General features: G+C 41.1%; 2 protein-coding genes across 2 annotated transcripts in view; both read right to left on the reverse strand.

Annotated features, from left to right (window-relative positions):
• The window catches only part of hemk1 (HemK methyltransferase family member 1), a 140,078-nt gene that overhangs the window by 104,429 nt on the left and 18,363 nt on the right, over positions 1-17,286 (reverse strand). The gene's annotated exons all lie outside the window — the stretch shown is intronic.
• Positions 617-16,763, reverse strand: LOC127608050 (dual specificity calcium/calmodulin-dependent 3',5'-cyclic nucleotide phosphodiesterase 1B-like). Its single transcript, XM_052076907.1, has 14 exons — positions 16,544-16,763; positions 11,885-11,998; positions 11,549-11,731; positions 10,701-10,767; positions 10,468-10,584; positions 8,352-8,492; positions 7,206-7,306; positions 4,813-4,938; positions 3,467-3,568; positions 3,281-3,401; positions 2,738-2,819; positions 2,535-2,652; positions 1,100-1,236; positions 617-921 (listed from the first exon to the last, which is right to left on the reverse strand). Exons 1-14 carry the CDS (start codon positions 16,594-16,596, stop codon positions 818-820), a joined length of 1,566 nt encoding a protein of 521 aa, XP_051932867.1. The 5' UTR covers positions 16,597-16,763; the 3' UTR covers positions 617-817.

The raw sequence follows: 17,286 nt of genomic DNA on the forward strand, positions 1-17,286 counted from the left end.
ATGAATCCTTTCAGTTCAATAGGAACTAAATGACATTGATATAATTAATATTTATATAATTTTTAATATTAATAGAATTATTATTAGCCACCAAAACATTTTAACCCCCCAAAACATAATTTAAGATCTAAAACAATGCAATGCAATTATAATGCAGATTTGTGTTGCTTGTATATATATTTTATCTTAAATGGAATAAAAGAATCAAAACAATAATGGCAATGAAACTGCATATGAACAGAAATTACTGTTACTAAAAATGGAAGATGGAAATGAGTCAAGTCGTGCTTGAGCAGTGAATAAAATATTGCAGTCATCCTCATCAAAGTAATACAAATAATGGAATAATGAGTGTGTTTTAAACATCGGGGAAGTCAACGTATAAAAAAAACCCAATAAACAACTTTACTATAATGTGTTCTAACGCTCTAAATTGTCCTTTGGTGTAATTGTGAGTGTGAATGGTTGTTTGTCTGTGTACACTTGCGATTAGTTCAGGGTGTACCCGCCTACTGTCCGAAGGCGGTTGGGACAGGCGCCAGAATGCCCGCAACCCTTGCGAGAATAAGCCGGTTAGAAAAGGGACGATAATGTGAATAGAACACTTGCAAAAAGCTGCTTGGAAATTAATTTAATAAGATGCTCTAGATATCGCACAACATGGCCAGCATGTTACAGAATTGTACCATTAAATTATGTTATTAAAATGAGACTGTATCATAGCATTGTGGTTTTGTTACAAACAGTGACATTCAGCCCAACAGATACACTGTATATTGTTCCAAAAAAAGAAAGACTCTTCTTTTTTTCCAAGTAGTCAAGTCGACTGTTTAGTGTATGTGGTGGCATCCTGCTGTGATTTATGCGACTGCTCCTCTGTTGCGCCTCTCAGCTCTTTTGACACCTCGGCTTCTGAAAATCCTGCAGGTTTGAAAAAAAAAAGAAGAAATAAATAGCTACAATGTATCTCTATTTTTCTTGCTGCTGTAAAATAGATTGTGTGACTCAACACAGCTTATTTATGGACATTGTCCCCCAATTACAATCAGCTATCGGGACAGCGCACTGTCCTGTGGATGTTGACTGATGGGGAAAATACCTTTGGATCCTCCGTCTTTCCACTTGAGCTTGTTGTCGTCGGTGTGACGCGTCCACGTTGAACGGAAGCTGACCAGCTCGGCTGTGATGTGAGCCAGACTCCACTGCAGGCCTCTGGAGCTCTCTTTCCACACGTTACTAGTAAGCCAAAAAACACAGCACAGAGGCAATAGAGCAGACAGTCACCTGGCAACCGGGGAGAAAGTCCAAGTGATCGAGTGCGAGTGTGATTTATTATATATATATATTTTTTATAAATAGTTCTACCTAAGTGACGCAAATAAAAGAGACATGAAGAGTTAAAAGCGTCCTCAAAAGTGGGTATACCAATTATTTACCACCAGGCCTAATGTGCTGTAACTGTTAGGCTGGTTGAAAACTTTTTATGCTTCAATATTGACTAACACTGAATCCAAACGGCCTCCCAGTGTCGCAAAAACATCTACACAACATAGTACCAATCATACCTACTTGTATCAGAATCAAAGGATGACTTCACTTCACGCGACACTTATTTTAGAAGAACGACCCCTCCTCGACTAGGAAGGTGGTAACCCAAAATTTGACTTTGCCTGTGCCTTTTCAAAAAAAATTTAAATTGTCGCTCTTTGAAACCGATATGGGCTCATGAAATAGCAGTACCTTGACTTACAGTATGAGTGCCCTGATTCAAAAGTTTTTGCTGGCATTTATTTTTAATTTTGCCTTGGAGGGAGGGAGGGAGGGAGGGAGGGGGGGGAGAGAGAGAGAGAGAGAGAGAGAGAGAGAGAGAGACCATGAATGTACTACAGTGTGCATCTGTGTGATTTCTGGCTTAATTGCACGTCATTGAACCCGTTTATTAAATATTTTATTTTTTCACCTTTATATTTTCCTTTATAACAAAAAATATACAGCAATCTCCTTCCCCATCTCGGGTTCCGGGTTTATGGTCCAATTAGTTCAGGAATTATTTTCATATGGCCTGTGTGTAGCTCTCCATCTTTTGTTCCGGCTCACATTTATTTTGAGTGCAATTCCACTGTTGACCATTAGGTGACAACACACTATTTTCCTTTTTTTGAAAGAAGAATCAAAACACTATTTCAGATCAGCGTCATTTTTGCTGAGCATTAGTGAATGTTAAATCCTCTTCAATCCTGCGTTTTCCATCTACAGGCTGTAGGTTAATTTTATTACGCACATCTGTGGGCAGGATTTTTTATGTATATTGTGAGATGATACGTTTGTTTGTTTGAAAAAATTGTTTACTCTCAACACAAGGCAACAGGATAGTGTAAAACTATTGGTACAATATTTTTGTGTTATTCATCTCTTTCCAAATATTACATGTGTTTTTGTTATTTTAAGTGTGCTTGAAGACCTTTACATTCATCTTGTGTTAGATGCCTTACAAAATCCTGACCCTCCTCCGAGTGGTGACCACACGCCAGTACCTGTGTCTGTTACCGGGGTCCGGTGGACCCGGGTTCTCCTCCACCAGAGGCACCACGATCTTTTCCGCCATGTCCGTCAGCAGGGAGAACGTCGGGTACACGATAAAGTCGATGAAACCTACGGGAAACACAGTCCAACTTCCGTGTGATGTTATTTACAGCAAAATGAAAAGTGTTTTTGTGTGTGCGTTTGGTGGACATACCAATCTGGGACTCTGCCACGAGGGTGCTTTTTCGATCACACAGTGGCGAGAAGGGCAGACCGAGCTCCGCTTCTCTATCACCCTCCCCATGGTAGAAAGAGACAACCAGCCGATATCTTAAAAGGCATCCCACTCCAAGACTCAAAATATCTACGTCAAGCTTATGTGACACATATAAAGTGTTTTTCTCCCCCCCCCCCCCCTCACAGTAGAAACAACACTGAAAAGCCTTTTCTTGTATAGTTCCTCAAGAGAAACAACGAGGCAGCACAGCACGCCTCTTCTTTTCTATTTTGGAGGGGGAAAAAAGCGCTCAATGATAGGAACAGACTCGTGATGGAAGACGCAGTTGGCGATTTCTGTATGTGAATGGCTCTTCAAAGCGGTTGTGGAGTCGAGCCACACAAATATTGGATCATGAGAATGATGTGGTGGTGCCACGATGAAAAACTCTTGAAAAAAGTTGCATGAAAAAATGTAATCTTGTGAGGAATATCTGAATTTTACCCCCCCCCCCCCAAATATATATATTTATGTTTCTACCTGCCTGAAGAACTCTTCCATCAGGGCTTTGGTCCATCTGGAGTGCAGAGACCAGGGTTTAGACGGATGGCTTATGTCGGCCGTGTGCAGCAACAGTGATAACGCCTTGGACTTCTCGATCCTATCAGACCGAAAATTAATGATGCTTTTAAGTGCTCCCTTAAGAGTTCTTCAATATGTCGTTACCGTTCTTGTTGCTGCAGACAGGATTTCATGGCTTTTACTTGGAGGAGGTGAGAGGACATGTCTGTCGATAGCACCATCTCGATGACAAGGGAACGCAGCTCTCTGTGTGTGCATCCGTTGATTACAACAAAATATTGTACCTCTAGGTTTTGAAAAGGCAATATTGCATGAAAATGGTATACAAGGACAATTTCAGATGTCCTTGTTCCTGTGCTAAAAAAAAAAAAAAAAAAGATTGCTTCCATCAACCCCACGTTGCAGCAACAAAGCTTGAATGTCACATTGGAAAAATATTCAGCTCAGGGGTGCCCAATACGTTGATCGCGATCGACCGCTAGCTTGCGGACTGGTCCTAAATCAATCTCAAGGGGTGTACAGGGAAAAAAAGAACAACCCAGAACATGTGTATGTCTGTGTGCATGTTAATACAGTATAATATATTTTTGTGTTAGTGCACAGTGCACTCATAGTATCCTATCAGTCTGACTTTCACAAAAAGTATTTGAAAAATACATAAAAAAAGCAGGTCACCTGCATGCTTAAAAATGCAGGTCATTGCATTCTATTCATTCACCACTAGGAGGTGCTAAATTCTACACGCTCTACCTTTAATCATACAAGAATACATAAATTATTTTACAAGAGAGAAAAAAAGTTGTGATCTTAAATTATAGTGTTAATTAAAGCCTTCACATGACGACAAAAATAACATTTTCTAAAAAGCAAATCTTACTGGTCTCACACTTTACAATTGTACTGCATAAGGTTGTAATTTTGTGTTGTGACCTATTCCTCTGTTTTGTTGATTAAGCCTCGGCTTATTGAGTATCGTAAGTTATACCGAATGATGGAAACTCTAGTAAATCGCAGTTCATCTCCATAAAAGTCAAGTGAGAAGTAAACTAGTGTTAATGTTTGCAATTCGATGCTTGCTGTGCAATGCTGTAAAATGCGCACGATCAAGTCAAGTCAAGTCAAGTCAACAGTATTTATAGAGCACTTTCAAACAGCCATCGCTGCATACAAAGTGCTGTACATGGAGCGATTTAACATATACAATAAACAGTAAGACGAATCAGTAATAAGTAATAAGTAATAAGGCGGTAGAAAGCACCAAGCAGTAAAACCAATAGCAAATCTTAAGTCATGCTGAGTCAAACGCCAAAGAATACAAGTGAGTTTTGAGGAGGGCTTTAAAGATGGGCAGCGAGGAGGCTTGCCGAAGATGGGATTACCTATTTGGTCCCGCTAGCAATGAGAGCAAACTTTAGTGGGTTGGCCTTGGTTTGACCTTTAAAGAGTAAATCTAAACCATAAAGGCCTTTTGAAAATAGGAAAAGCCTTACATCCACTCCTCTCGAGTCAAATGAATGAAGATATTCATTTCATCGTCCTGCAGGAGGCGGAACGCTGCGCTCAGATGATGACTTTCCTGCACCGAGCGGTCATTGTAGATCAGTGCAATGTCAGACCTGACAAGGCAAAAAACAAAACAAAAAAAAAAACACATCCATGAAAGGTAGGTGCACTCATTGTTTGAACGAGTTGACCATTTTACCCATTGGAAATACAGTGGGAGCTTGAGATTTGAGTGACCCAATTTCAAGTTTTTTTGAGATACAAGCTATCTTTTAGAGGATTTTGCGCGTTCTGTTTCGTGGCTGTCAACTCCACTCAACTCACTTTACAACAAGAAACAATTTTCTTCCAAATTAAATACAAGACAAAGAGAACCAAGGCGGCCCGGTAGTCCAGTGGTTAGCACGTCGGCTTCACAGTGCAGAGGTACCGGGTTCGATTCCAGCTCCGACCTCCCTGTGTGGAGTTTGCATGTTCTCCCCGGGCCTGCGTGGGTTTTCTCCGGGTGCTCCGGTTTCCTCCCATGTTCCAAAAACATGCATGGCAGGCTGATTGAAGACTCTAAATTGTCCCTAGGTGACAGTGAGTGTGAGTGTGGATGGTTGTTCGTCTCTGTGTGCCCTGTGATTGGCTGGCAACCGATTCAGGGTGTCCCCCACCTACTGCCCGAAGACAGCTGAGATAGGCTCTAGCACCCCCCGCGACCCTAGTGAGGATCAAGCGGCTCGGAAGATGAATGAATGACAAAGAGAACCACACATTTGGTATTCCAATTAACCACTTAACTTGGCCTAAAGAGTCCACGAGCTTCATGTTAAACCTAATGGTTAAACACAAACCGATAGCATCTGTCTTATAACCCGCTAAACACCAAATATTTGTAGACAGAAAATTTAACAATACTTACTGTCATCTATTCTTTATCATCTGCGAAGATTGACAAATATTAAATATTATGCACCTTACTGAGGAGCATGTAGAACTGGGCCAGATATAAAAAAAAAAAAACAAACACCTGGAAATACTTAACTATACTGTAATACACCAAATCTGCGAAATGATGAATGTTCTTTTTATTATATCCTCCATTGTCAAAGGGTGGAACAAAAATTTTATGTGCCCCCTCTCCCCACCTTCAATAATTAATGTGGCACTGTCTTTTTTGAATTGTGTTCACGCCTTTGGCTCTCCCCTTTTTCTCTTGATGTCCAATGGGGAAGTAAGCATCTTTCGAGCTGAAGAATGTTTTGTTTTTATTTACAAGTCTAAGTGTTTTAATGCATTGCTCTGCCATCTGATTTGTGTACGGGCACACTGGATCACCATTAATTGACAGGAGGACGTTGTTTTCTGCTGTTATCGTCAGATTTGTGATTGAGATGATTAAATGCAACCAACGTGAAATCCTACTGCGCGGTGTCAATATTTTAAAACACAACACAGTTGGACACCACCACTTTTGTACAGTATATATCCCTTATGTCTGCATACTAATAAAGGTTATCTTACTACTTCTTGAGTGGCCAGACAAGGCACACTAAAAGCATGATGTCCATTGTATTGAAACAAAAAAAAGGCAAAAACTGTTTCGTTTCTTTACATTTGACTTAATAATGCCACTAAAGTATGTCTGTAATATATCTTATGAAAAGCACATTGTCCAAATCTCGTTTGGGAGGCTGAAATTGGTTGATGGTCTTTCCATGTGTTTCAAATGAGAAAGAAGCCCCTTTGAGAAGTGATTCAGATAATGGAGGGATGGATTTGTGATACGAATGTGTAATCAACATGATTACGGAACAATTAAATTCCTATCTCAAGGCCCCATTGTAAAGTGAAATAGTTCCAGACTATAAACTATACTATGGTCAGAAACAGCACAATAAAAGTGGTGGTTTTTTTTTGTCTGTAGCGTTTACAGAATATGCTGTTTTTGACCTCAGAATTCATTTTATTGCTCTTATTGTACTGCCAAACCAGAAGCCCTACTTCATCGTCATGTTACATTTCCTGTACTACGCTTATGATGGTTAAAAGCTTTGTTTTATTTTGAAGTTTTGAGGCATAATTTTTCAGATCGTTTTGGTTGAACTCCAAGTTGTTGCACTTTTCGAGCCGCTCCACTTGAGTAGGGTCCGCTGTATTTCATTGGACATATAAACAGTGAGCCATATATAATGCAAGAGTCTCCCCTGCGAGGATGGATATACGGCATCTAAAAATACTGACCTCCCGCCGTGAAATGTTTGTGTTAAGAGTTTAGCCCTCAATAAAACAACAAACAGTGTATTTTATATTCCTTGACATTATAACAGGATATTACGCAAATGGCCACATTTGATTTGTGTCATTTTTCCAGGGGAAAAAAAAAACAACTTACTTTGTGTGGATGTGAAAGTTGTTGGTGGTCCCCGTATGCTCGTAGTCATGAATGGCTGCAGCGAACAATGACGCCATCACCTCCAGCTCAGTGAGCCAATGCTGATTGTTACATGGTAGAAACACACCAATCGATCAATCACAGAGCCTTCATGTAGTCTTGACTTGGTCATAAATCTTTCAAGTTTTATTTTGACTTGGTCATAACTTTTTGATGTCTTAAGTCTTGGTCTTGACCTGGTTTTAACTCCTCAAAGTCTAAAGTCTTGACTTGGTCTTGATTACTCAAAGTTCTGGTGTTGACATCTTAAAGTCTTGGGACCCTCATTTTGTGCCCAGAAGAGCAAAAAGCCCAGTCTAATCATGCACATGGATGGGGTTGAGTTTTATTTTTGGTATTTTGGTTAACAAGTGCAGGTACAAAGTCATCGTGGGAGGGAACACGGACAACTTTTGTAGACCGGGCATGCGGTCTACATGGCGGTAGAACTCGCTACAGTCCATCCATGAGATTGGCGCATGCAAAGTGCATTTAAAGGAAACTGCGAGAAGATCTCTACTAGCTAATGAAAAGTTGTTGGCTGTGAACACTTGGAGACCGCCTATCAGCCCCCATCGCGCTCCTGAACACCCAGCGAGGCGCAACATGGTCTGCCAAATTCTCAAACACAGTAAACTAGACTTGCCCTTGCATGAAAAAGTCTCTGTCTTGACTTGGTGTGAACTACTCAGTCTCCAGTCTTCTGTTGGTCTTAAGCCCTTAAAACCTTGGTCTTGATTTAGTCTTAACTCCGTTGTCTTTGTTATCACTCCTGAAAATCTCAGACTTGACATGGCTTTTTCTCCTCAGAGTCTTGGTCTTAAATTGGTCACAACTCCTCAAAGTTTCGGTCTTGACTCAGAGTCAACACTTTAAAGTTTTTATCTTGAATTAGTCCTAACTTCTCAGATTCTTGGTCCTTTCTTGTTCACTCCTCCAAGTCCTCCCAACTCCTCCATGTCTTTTGACTCCTCAAAGTCTTGACTTGTTGTTGAATTTTTGACATCTCAAGGCTTAACATGGTTCTTAATTTGCCAAAGTCTTAACTGTTGCATTGGTCAGCAAATTCTTTATCTTGACTTTAATTCATCAACATCCGAATTGTACCACTAGACCGGATCGCAGCAGCAGGCAGTGCATGGTCTGGGTGACGTCCGCTGCATGCACGTGGCTGTGGTACGGGTTGTTGTGTTTGCAGTATCCTCTCTCCACAGCAGACAGGAACAGCGTGAGGCTCGAGATGGGGATCTAGAACAAATCAATCAATTGCATGAGCCCCTTTTAAACTCCTTGCAAATTCCAGCGAAATCTAATACGATCCGTTGGACTCGTACTGCGAATAGCAACAAACACCACAGAAAAACAAATACTGACCTACTGATCTGGAGGATAAACAATTTCCAAGTGGTGTCTTTTTTCCTCCACCAAGCAGGCTGGATGTGTTTCACTCATTACGCTCTGCATTTTTTTCTTTCCGTTGTCAATGTGTGAAAGGTACCAAAATTATACGTGTGTACGGTCGGACATTTGTCACTGTTACCTCGGAAAATGGCCACAATGATTCAGTCTTGTGGCCTCGTTGCCTTGGTCTTGAATTGTTCTTAACTGCGTCATCTACTGGTCTTTGTTTTAATGGATCAAAATGTTGGTTGTGATTTTGTTTTAACTCCTTAAAGTCATGGTCTTGTCTTTGTCATGTTCTTAACTTATCAAAGTTTTGGTCTTGATCTTATCTCCTCAGAATTTGATTCTTGACTTGGTCTCCTATTCTTCACAGTCTTCATCTTGATTGTGTTTTAAGTCCTCAAGGTCCTAGTTTTGACTCCACATAATTTTAGCCTTGACTTGGTTCTTCATTTGAAGTCATCAAAACCTCGTTATTTACGTCTAAACTCCTTAGAGTTGACTCCTAAACGTGTTGGTCATGACCTGGTTTTAATTCCTCAAAGCCTTAGTTTTGACTCATCCAAGTCTTGACTTGGTTTTAGGGGATATAAGTTATTGGTTTTAACCCGATTGGTCTAAAGTCTTTACTTGGTCTTCGCTCCTCAAGTATTGGAACCCTGTTTTGGGAAACTGGCACTCATGTGCTCTGCGCAAAAGTTGATTTTCGTGCCAGCTCAAGTCTAGTCGACTGTGTTTGGGCTGTGTTGGGCCTCTCCTGGCGTTCCAGCACACTGACTTTCCTCGCCTCCGTTTCAGCCCAAAATTAGTCACAGAAAGTAGTCACAAAAAGGGTCATTCATTCATACGTATGACACGAGCGTGGGACAATCCCTCTTGATCATTGTCTAAATCAATTTATTGAACAGATTATAATCATTCTTAAAAAATATTTTAATAGCACCTGCATCATTATTACGCAGTCGTTGGGGGGTCACACACAGTGCAAGGGGTGTCCAATTGTCCATGTCACATGCATGGCTGACCATATCATTTGCAAGGGGAGAGCTTGCAGTTCACCTGCCAATGTCATCGGTGCTATGCACGGAGCTCAGCGAGTCTGTTTTTGGTTGCGCAATGTCAAACACGACATACTTTGGCGTACTGCGCCCAGACCGCCCTGATTTCAATGCAACTGAGAGATACCACTAGGATTGGCCGGGGATAGACTGCTTCCACTCCACAAAGGTGCAAACTCCCCGTTACACCCATTTCCACCTGTGCAAAGTCTAGCAAAATACCAAAGGAAAGAAAACTCAAGACTGCGCTTTGCGCTAGACTTGAGCTTGGCACGAAACTAGGGCCCTCGGTCGAAAAAGGGACGTCAAGTGACAAATTTTCGTCACAATTATATGTTCCATTTCTCCCACTAGGTTCAACATGGCATTATAATTAATATTGTTTGTGGAAGATGAATTAAGCAGCAGCATTCATCCATTTTTATCCATCTCAAGGGATGACCATTTTGCCACGATGTCGACTGAAAATGACATCACAGTTGCCAATCACAAATCACCTGTTTTCCGAGTTTGGTCATGTGACATTCGCAGGTTGAGTGAACAAGCTCGTTTGCCTGCCTGTTGAGGCAAAGCACCTGTGACTGAAGCTACACTCTGGAAGGGGGTTTTAACTTTCTGGACTTGGATTTCCACATCTCTGCCACTGTCTCGCCTACACATGTAAGTCATGTCCGGCGTTTACTGTTCCTAATTAAACTGTAGCACTTGGTGGTAAAGTGGCTTCATATCCTCTGTCTGATGAAAAAGGCTGCAAAAAGAACCTTGAAGCGGCTGTTGAGTTCATATCTGGTAACTAGTTCGAAGAACAATGTTTGCAGTGCGTGATCAGAGCTGGCGGCGTTCAAGGCAAACACGTCAAAATTCCAGCGGTCAACGTCCTTAGGAGAGAGATTTGAGAAAAGGTGGTTAGCACGATAGCATTATTGATATTCGTGCCGCGCTCGGACAAGCTGCACAAACACGCAACTCACAGCAAGATGCTTTGGAGGCTTACCCTCAGACATTTTATGATGGCGGCAGGTTGGTCTGGCATGGAGGCCGTGTAGGCCCTCTTGAACATCCTGGAATAATGCAATGTTTATGTTCAGTTCACTTGAAGTTCACATGCTGAGACTGTGCAGCAAGCGCGTCTCGGGAGGTGTTTATATAAATCCTCCAAGTCCCCATACACTTTGGTGAGGATGTTTCCAAATAGAAACTGGGGGCCAATGTTTCATTGTTCAAGATGGCGCGTAGTGGGGTTGTTCAGGTTCTTGTCTCGACAAAAAGCTGCGTCGCCTCAGTGTTTGTATCTAAGCAAAATACTGTCATCTCATCATGTTAAAGTCACAGCCATTTGATTGACAAGTGACCTATCCACCCCGTAATTCGCAACTGGGAAGGGTTGCGACGAATCCTTAGCGTATTGCTTTGCTCAGCTGACTCATGCTTTGAGCGTGGGATTGATTCTTGCACACTGACTGGATTTATGAATATGAATGGTTGTCTATTTACCCTGTGATTGACAGGCAACCGGTCCTTGGGCAAAGTCATTCACACAGCTAATGTTTTTTTTTTTAATCCATCGCACACTCTCAGTGTGGTGTCGATTTCTGTGAACAGGTGAATATGAGTGATTATTTCTGTGTGCACTGCGACTGAATGGAGACCTATCCTTAACGCAGTGGTTCACATAAGCTGACTTCTGTTCGGCAACCGTGCGTTTGATTCCTGTTCAGACTCTTAGTATGAGTTTGAATGGTTGTCTGTTTGCCCTGTGACCGACTGGTGACCACTTGTATTATCATCCATCGCCCCAATATGACTCAGAAATGATGAACAAACAAACAAACCAAGTAATACCTCTCCACAAAAATCCCTGCCTGTACCGCATGCACGATGCTACGAAACTTGGGCTTCTCGTCTGACCGGCGCTTCAACTGTCGGACCTTCTGAGTGAATGTTGATGCCAGCCAATCAGTAACCTCTGCTGGAACTCCATCAGACTGAAGCTGCTGGAGGTCGTCCTCAGACTCCAAGCACTGCCTGACATGCACAAACACACACACACACATCCATCTACAAACACTGAACGCAAAGTTAATTTCATATTCTGCACAGTTTTTTCTTCCCGCTGTCCGACAATGCCAAAGATACGTCAATAATCTCACCATGCCAGTGGTTTTCGTATTTTCCTACCTGCTTCCATCCAGATAAACAGCCTCCAATAGTGATGCTGTCAAGTCCAAATTCTTTTTGATGTCTTCAAAGTCAACGTCTTGGCCCTCCATCTGCTTCAAGATGCTCCGAAGCCTCAAAGCCGTCATAAATGAATGATTTCATATGTTGAAAGACACACAGAAATGTAGATGTCGTTTGTGACCATGGTTGGTTAGAAGGCTGCTCTAGGTTCTTGAAGATTTTCTGTTCGGACTCCAGTGTTTGGGGATTGCCCTACCCACAGAAATTTGAACAATGTTTAATCTCGATTTAAGATTTACCTGGATTTTCTCCACTCTCGCATTGGTTTAAATCACACCTAGTAGGCAATTAGTTCCTTTGCCTGCCTTACCTCTTGAGATCTGCACTTTGGCCTGTTTTACTGCTGAACCCCTCCACCCCAACCGCACCCCTACACTTTCTTTGCCAATCTTTTCTCAAGCTTTCCTCCTTTTTCCCCCGTGAATGGGTGTTCTCAGAGATTTCCTTGCTTAGGATGAGTGCCTGGAGTTGGCAATGTTGATTTTTCTAAACTGTGTGCCTGTGAAGCCCTTTCAGACTCTTTTGGCTAAGCATTACAGAAATAAACTTGACTTGATTTGACCTGAGTTATTGTTTGGTTGAACAGATTTAGAGCGCCTGCAGCGATCTTTTGGTCCAACTTTTGGGGATCGCTGGTGTAATGCCTTTGCTCTGCTTGGTGTGTTTTTCAGACTGGGTTTGAATGTGAGCTGCGGGCTTCCTGTGCTTGTGCAGGTTTTCATGACGTAAATAGGCTTCTTCATACCTCCCCAAAACAGACATTTTAGCTCCATTCAAGTTTGTTTATACTCTGTGAGTGATTGGCGACCATTTCAAGATCTCTTAGCAAAAGTCAGCTGGGATAAACTCCATACATTCATGCAAGGTTAAAGATTCTAAATCGGGTATCATCCACCTCTTTGAAACCGAGAGCTACTTCTTGGGTTCTGATAAATGCGACGGACTACCAATTTCATACACACTTATAAAATAATGAATTTGCTCCAATTATCTTTAATAATGCTATTATTGTCATATTATAAACGTAATGATATCCATTTATGTGAGACTCACAAGTGTTACGAAACGTACAGCAAATATCTTCATGCAACAATGGTTCTCTGCCTTTTTAAAAAAATTCAAAACACTAATTGGTTTATAATCCATCCGCTTATCCGAGGTCGGGTCGCGGGGGCATCAGTTCCCCGAGCCACTTGGTGCAGTTTTTTTATCCACATTGGCGTGAAGACATTCGTCTTACATGTGCGTTTCTGTAAATCCGGGAGCATCGCAGTCAAAACTGCAAAAGCAGACGTTTAAATCTTGACGTTCAGAGCAGGCAATGAGGTCTTCTCAAGAGTTCATTTGGAAGCCATTTAATGCCAAATTATCTTAAGGAGGGGAACAAAAAAATGCCATTGGCAAAAAGGGCATCATGGCTGCCAATCTTTCCATGCGAGTAAAACTTCCCATGCTTTGGGCGTTATGTAAGGCACACTTTGCGAAAGTAACATTTTGAGAATTGGGACTCTGAGAATGATTATTGTCAGTCATGTGTTGAGGAAACAAATGAGGATATAATTCAAAAGTAAAAGCCCCACTGGACATTTTGTGGCATTCGGTTTTTCATTTCCAGGCCATTTTTGGCTGTGTTGGATTAAGTGGAGTATTCCAATTGTCATCTCTGTTGCCTGAATTAGCCTAAAAGGGTAAACAAAAATCATTCTATTAATATAATCAAACTTTCAATGTTGTTTCCTTTTCTTTCTCTTTCCTAACTTAAAATGACTGCATTATGTTAATTATTTCAATTTGGATTTATGCAATTGCAAATGGCGTTGGCATAAAACATATAATATTAATATTTGCGACGCATATTGAAGTGTGAAGTGGTTGAAGTCATTTAAAGTGAAATAATCTATATATTCATAGATTCCTCGAACATTCAGATAAAATTTTAGTTTGCACTAATGTATTAAAAAAATCTGCCCCATTGTTGTTTAACCAATTATGGTTATTGATTTGGCATTGTTCAATGATTTAAACAAAAAAAAACCCCACAACTGCTCAACAACAATTTGTACTGACCAAGCTTTTTGAAACCGATTTTTGCTCTTTGTTTTCCAAAATAAACTCAAATATTTACCAAAACCTTATTTCGACTAAACACAAAATATAATCGGTCTGCTTTCATGACGGACAGAGATTACAGAGACTATTCGAGATTTTACGATGAATATTTTGGGAATCCAGTTATCGTAATTGCAAGAATTTTATCTCTAAAAATATCAATTTGCTGTCATAATATTACTTTTTCTCGATGACAGGCAACTTTGAAATTCATTTGGCATTAGGAGTGAATGTGCTACTCATGTTTAATTGCTGTGAGGATTATATAGAGTGCCCTTCTGAAGGGTTAATAAATTGTGACATGTGCTTTGCATTCATGCATTTCATAAATCTTCAAAGCTTCAACAGGTTTACTTGGGTCTCCATGAGAAATCTCATCCTTTGTTTACAGAAGCGATTTATTCTCTCATGCAGAGTTATTGGACGGGACGTGAGTTTCTTTCAAATAATAGAGGAGTTTCTCTCTCCCCTTGTCCCCTTCGTGACCGTTGTTGAAGCACTGCCAGACGACGCCGTGCAGCCGACCCAACAGGCGAGGATGCCACCGTTGGCACTCGCGGCTTTTTCAAGTGTTTATCAATCTGGCACCATCTTCAGAAAGCTGTTGAGCCATAAAAATAGCAAGCGCCTGAATGTCAGCGCTCATAATCTTTCCAGATAACTCCTTCTTTTGGGTTTTAGCAGCTGGGGAAACATTTGACAGTGCCTTTTCCCCGGAAATGACTTGTCAAGTGCACTTTTGTTTATGGAGATGAATGACAAATCTCTTTTGTCTTGTACGGAGTGGAGCCTCACTGTTACGACTTGACGACATGCTCTTACTACTTTACTATACTCAAGCATTGCGAAGATACCACACAATTCCTTGAACTAACATGCTTCAGTGCTATTGCAGGTTTCATACAAGAGGTGAGGAACCTTATTTGGTAATGTGTCGAGCTGTACCACTATAAGGCCTGTTCCCCCCAACCTTCCCATTAAAGAAAACAATTTTTAGTGTGCTTATTCGTGAGGGTATTAAGAGATATAGACTTACAATTTTTCTCTATTTTTTATATTTATATATATTTTTTAAATGTCACTTTGTGTGGGTGTGTGTGTGTATAGAGTCTTATTATGTCCAGCAAAAAGTTACTTCTTCATCACATTCAGTCACTTAAATTCAAAACTGTGCCAGTTCTGAATAATCTAAACAAATATTTAAATATTTCCTGACATTTTCTCAAACTGCTGATGTGCTCAAGCATTGAAGTTATCCATCCAAATAGAACACTGGATACACCTGTACTGTATTGAGAAAAGCTCAGAATCATTTTGGACAGTTTCATTTCTTTTTTGCTGTACGGATTGGCCAAGGTGTGAATACGGTAATTTTGGTCTTAACTGTATCTTAAGTCATTTTAGCAGGCAAATATCTTTTTTTTTCAACCTGCCGCATCTGCACCAGTTTTAAAATCAACTTGCTAATCGGACCATTCTGATAAACTATACATTTCAAATATACAGTAAAAGAACTGCAAAAATGTGTTTTTTTTTAAATCAAAATGTAAAGAGAATAAAAATTGCACATTTTAACATTTATATTACTTCTAACAATATTTCTTTGGAGCGACTTCATCTCATGTCCAGCCAGAAAATACAAAAAAAAAAAACACTCCTTGAACTTTGGTAAGGTAATAGTAGTTGAGTTTAGTTTAGCAGATTATCCTTCCATACTCTGCGTTAGTTTAGGTTAAAAGATACAATATATTTGTTCTCTTATCTTGAGCCGCTGTAGCTCCCAAGTGCTTTGGCTCCCAGGGGTGATTGGTTTCACACATATGCCACATGCATGTACCGACAAAGCTTTGAAAATTTGGGTTCTGAAACATTTAGTCAAAATACCATAAAATGTTCCTAAAAATAATAAGAATGCTTTAATGCGGGCTCTTTTATTGACAGTATGCTCTCCACATTTTATCATTTTTGAATACGAATCGGGTCTTGACTGTACTTTTGATGGCGAATGAAACGACAAAAGAAACATGTGCGTTGTGTTCACCAACCGACGCAAGGACGTCAAAGCCCTATCCAACACAAAAGCCACATGACCCATCATCCGCGCAGCTCGTTTCCCCTCCCACAAAGCCACGCCGTAAGGAAGTCAAGCGCTCCTGTAACAACTGGCAAGTGTCGTGGCTGCTAAGTATAGTCAGGCTGGTGACTACAAAACATGCGATCAGATGTTTAGTGCAAGTGTTCAGCTTTTGATCTGCATACTAGTTTGTAAAAGATGCGTGTTTCAGTTATGTCCCCAGAACAAAACAACAATTTGAACAAGATAAACAACAACGTAGAATAATTTGGTCATGCTCGTCAAAGACATAGTGACTTCTAGTGGCTGTTTTCAGCATAGCACACTTCAAACAAGTGGTCAATTCCCCTCAGTAGGGTTAGGTGGCGTTGAAAGCTGTCATTCAAATGTCTCAAAATGTGCTCCCAGCTTACCTTGAAATGGGCATCTGCAGATGTTTCTTACGGATTTGCACCAGTTCAGCCATTCTGCGCTCAAGCTGTACCCTGATGGATTCCAGAGTTCCCCCCACCAAGCCCCCCCTCCCCAAACCAAAACAAAAGTGCACGGGAAAAAAAGGGATTATTCTATAGACCCCCCAAATGAAGTTCCCCAAAGCACCAACGCAAAAACTTGTGTGTCCTGAGACAGACTTGTTTCACCAACTCTCCCACCCACTTCTGGGGGGACCTACTCACTCATTCTGATTGGTTGGACGAGCCCGGACTGTGTCAGTGTGTGTGCATGAGTGTGGTGTGAGCATCTTTGTCAAGTTTGTATGCATGTGTGTGCACAAGTGTGAGTGCACTGACCTCACTGATGAGGTGTTGACTGCGAGCCTTTCAAGCCGTGTATACTTAAATCCCAAATGAGTTTTTCCAACATTGCCACGAATCAGCGAGCCACAGAGACAGTCTTTCACCAGAGTCGCGCCAACTGAGGCTCATAAAACAAAGCTTGTCCTCCGAAGACGGCCACAACAGAGCAGCCATTCTGCAGGCTCATGGTTTGAATGAGCTTTTTTTCCTGCTTCAATCCTGTCCAGTCAATGGCTCTTGAATACTGCACAGCTTTAAAACTTCAGTAGTCTCAGAACAGTGCCGTAGGACTTAAGAGGTGTACTACTCGTGTACGGATATTGCTACACATTTAATATGAATGTTACGTAGTTACGATT

This window comes from Hippocampus zosterae, chromosome 9, assembly GCF_025434085.1.
Source record: "Hippocampus zosterae strain Florida chromosome 9, ASM2543408v3, whole genome shotgun sequence".
NCBI lineage: Eukaryota > Metazoa > Chordata > Actinopteri > Syngnathiformes > Syngnathidae > Hippocampus > Hippocampus zosterae.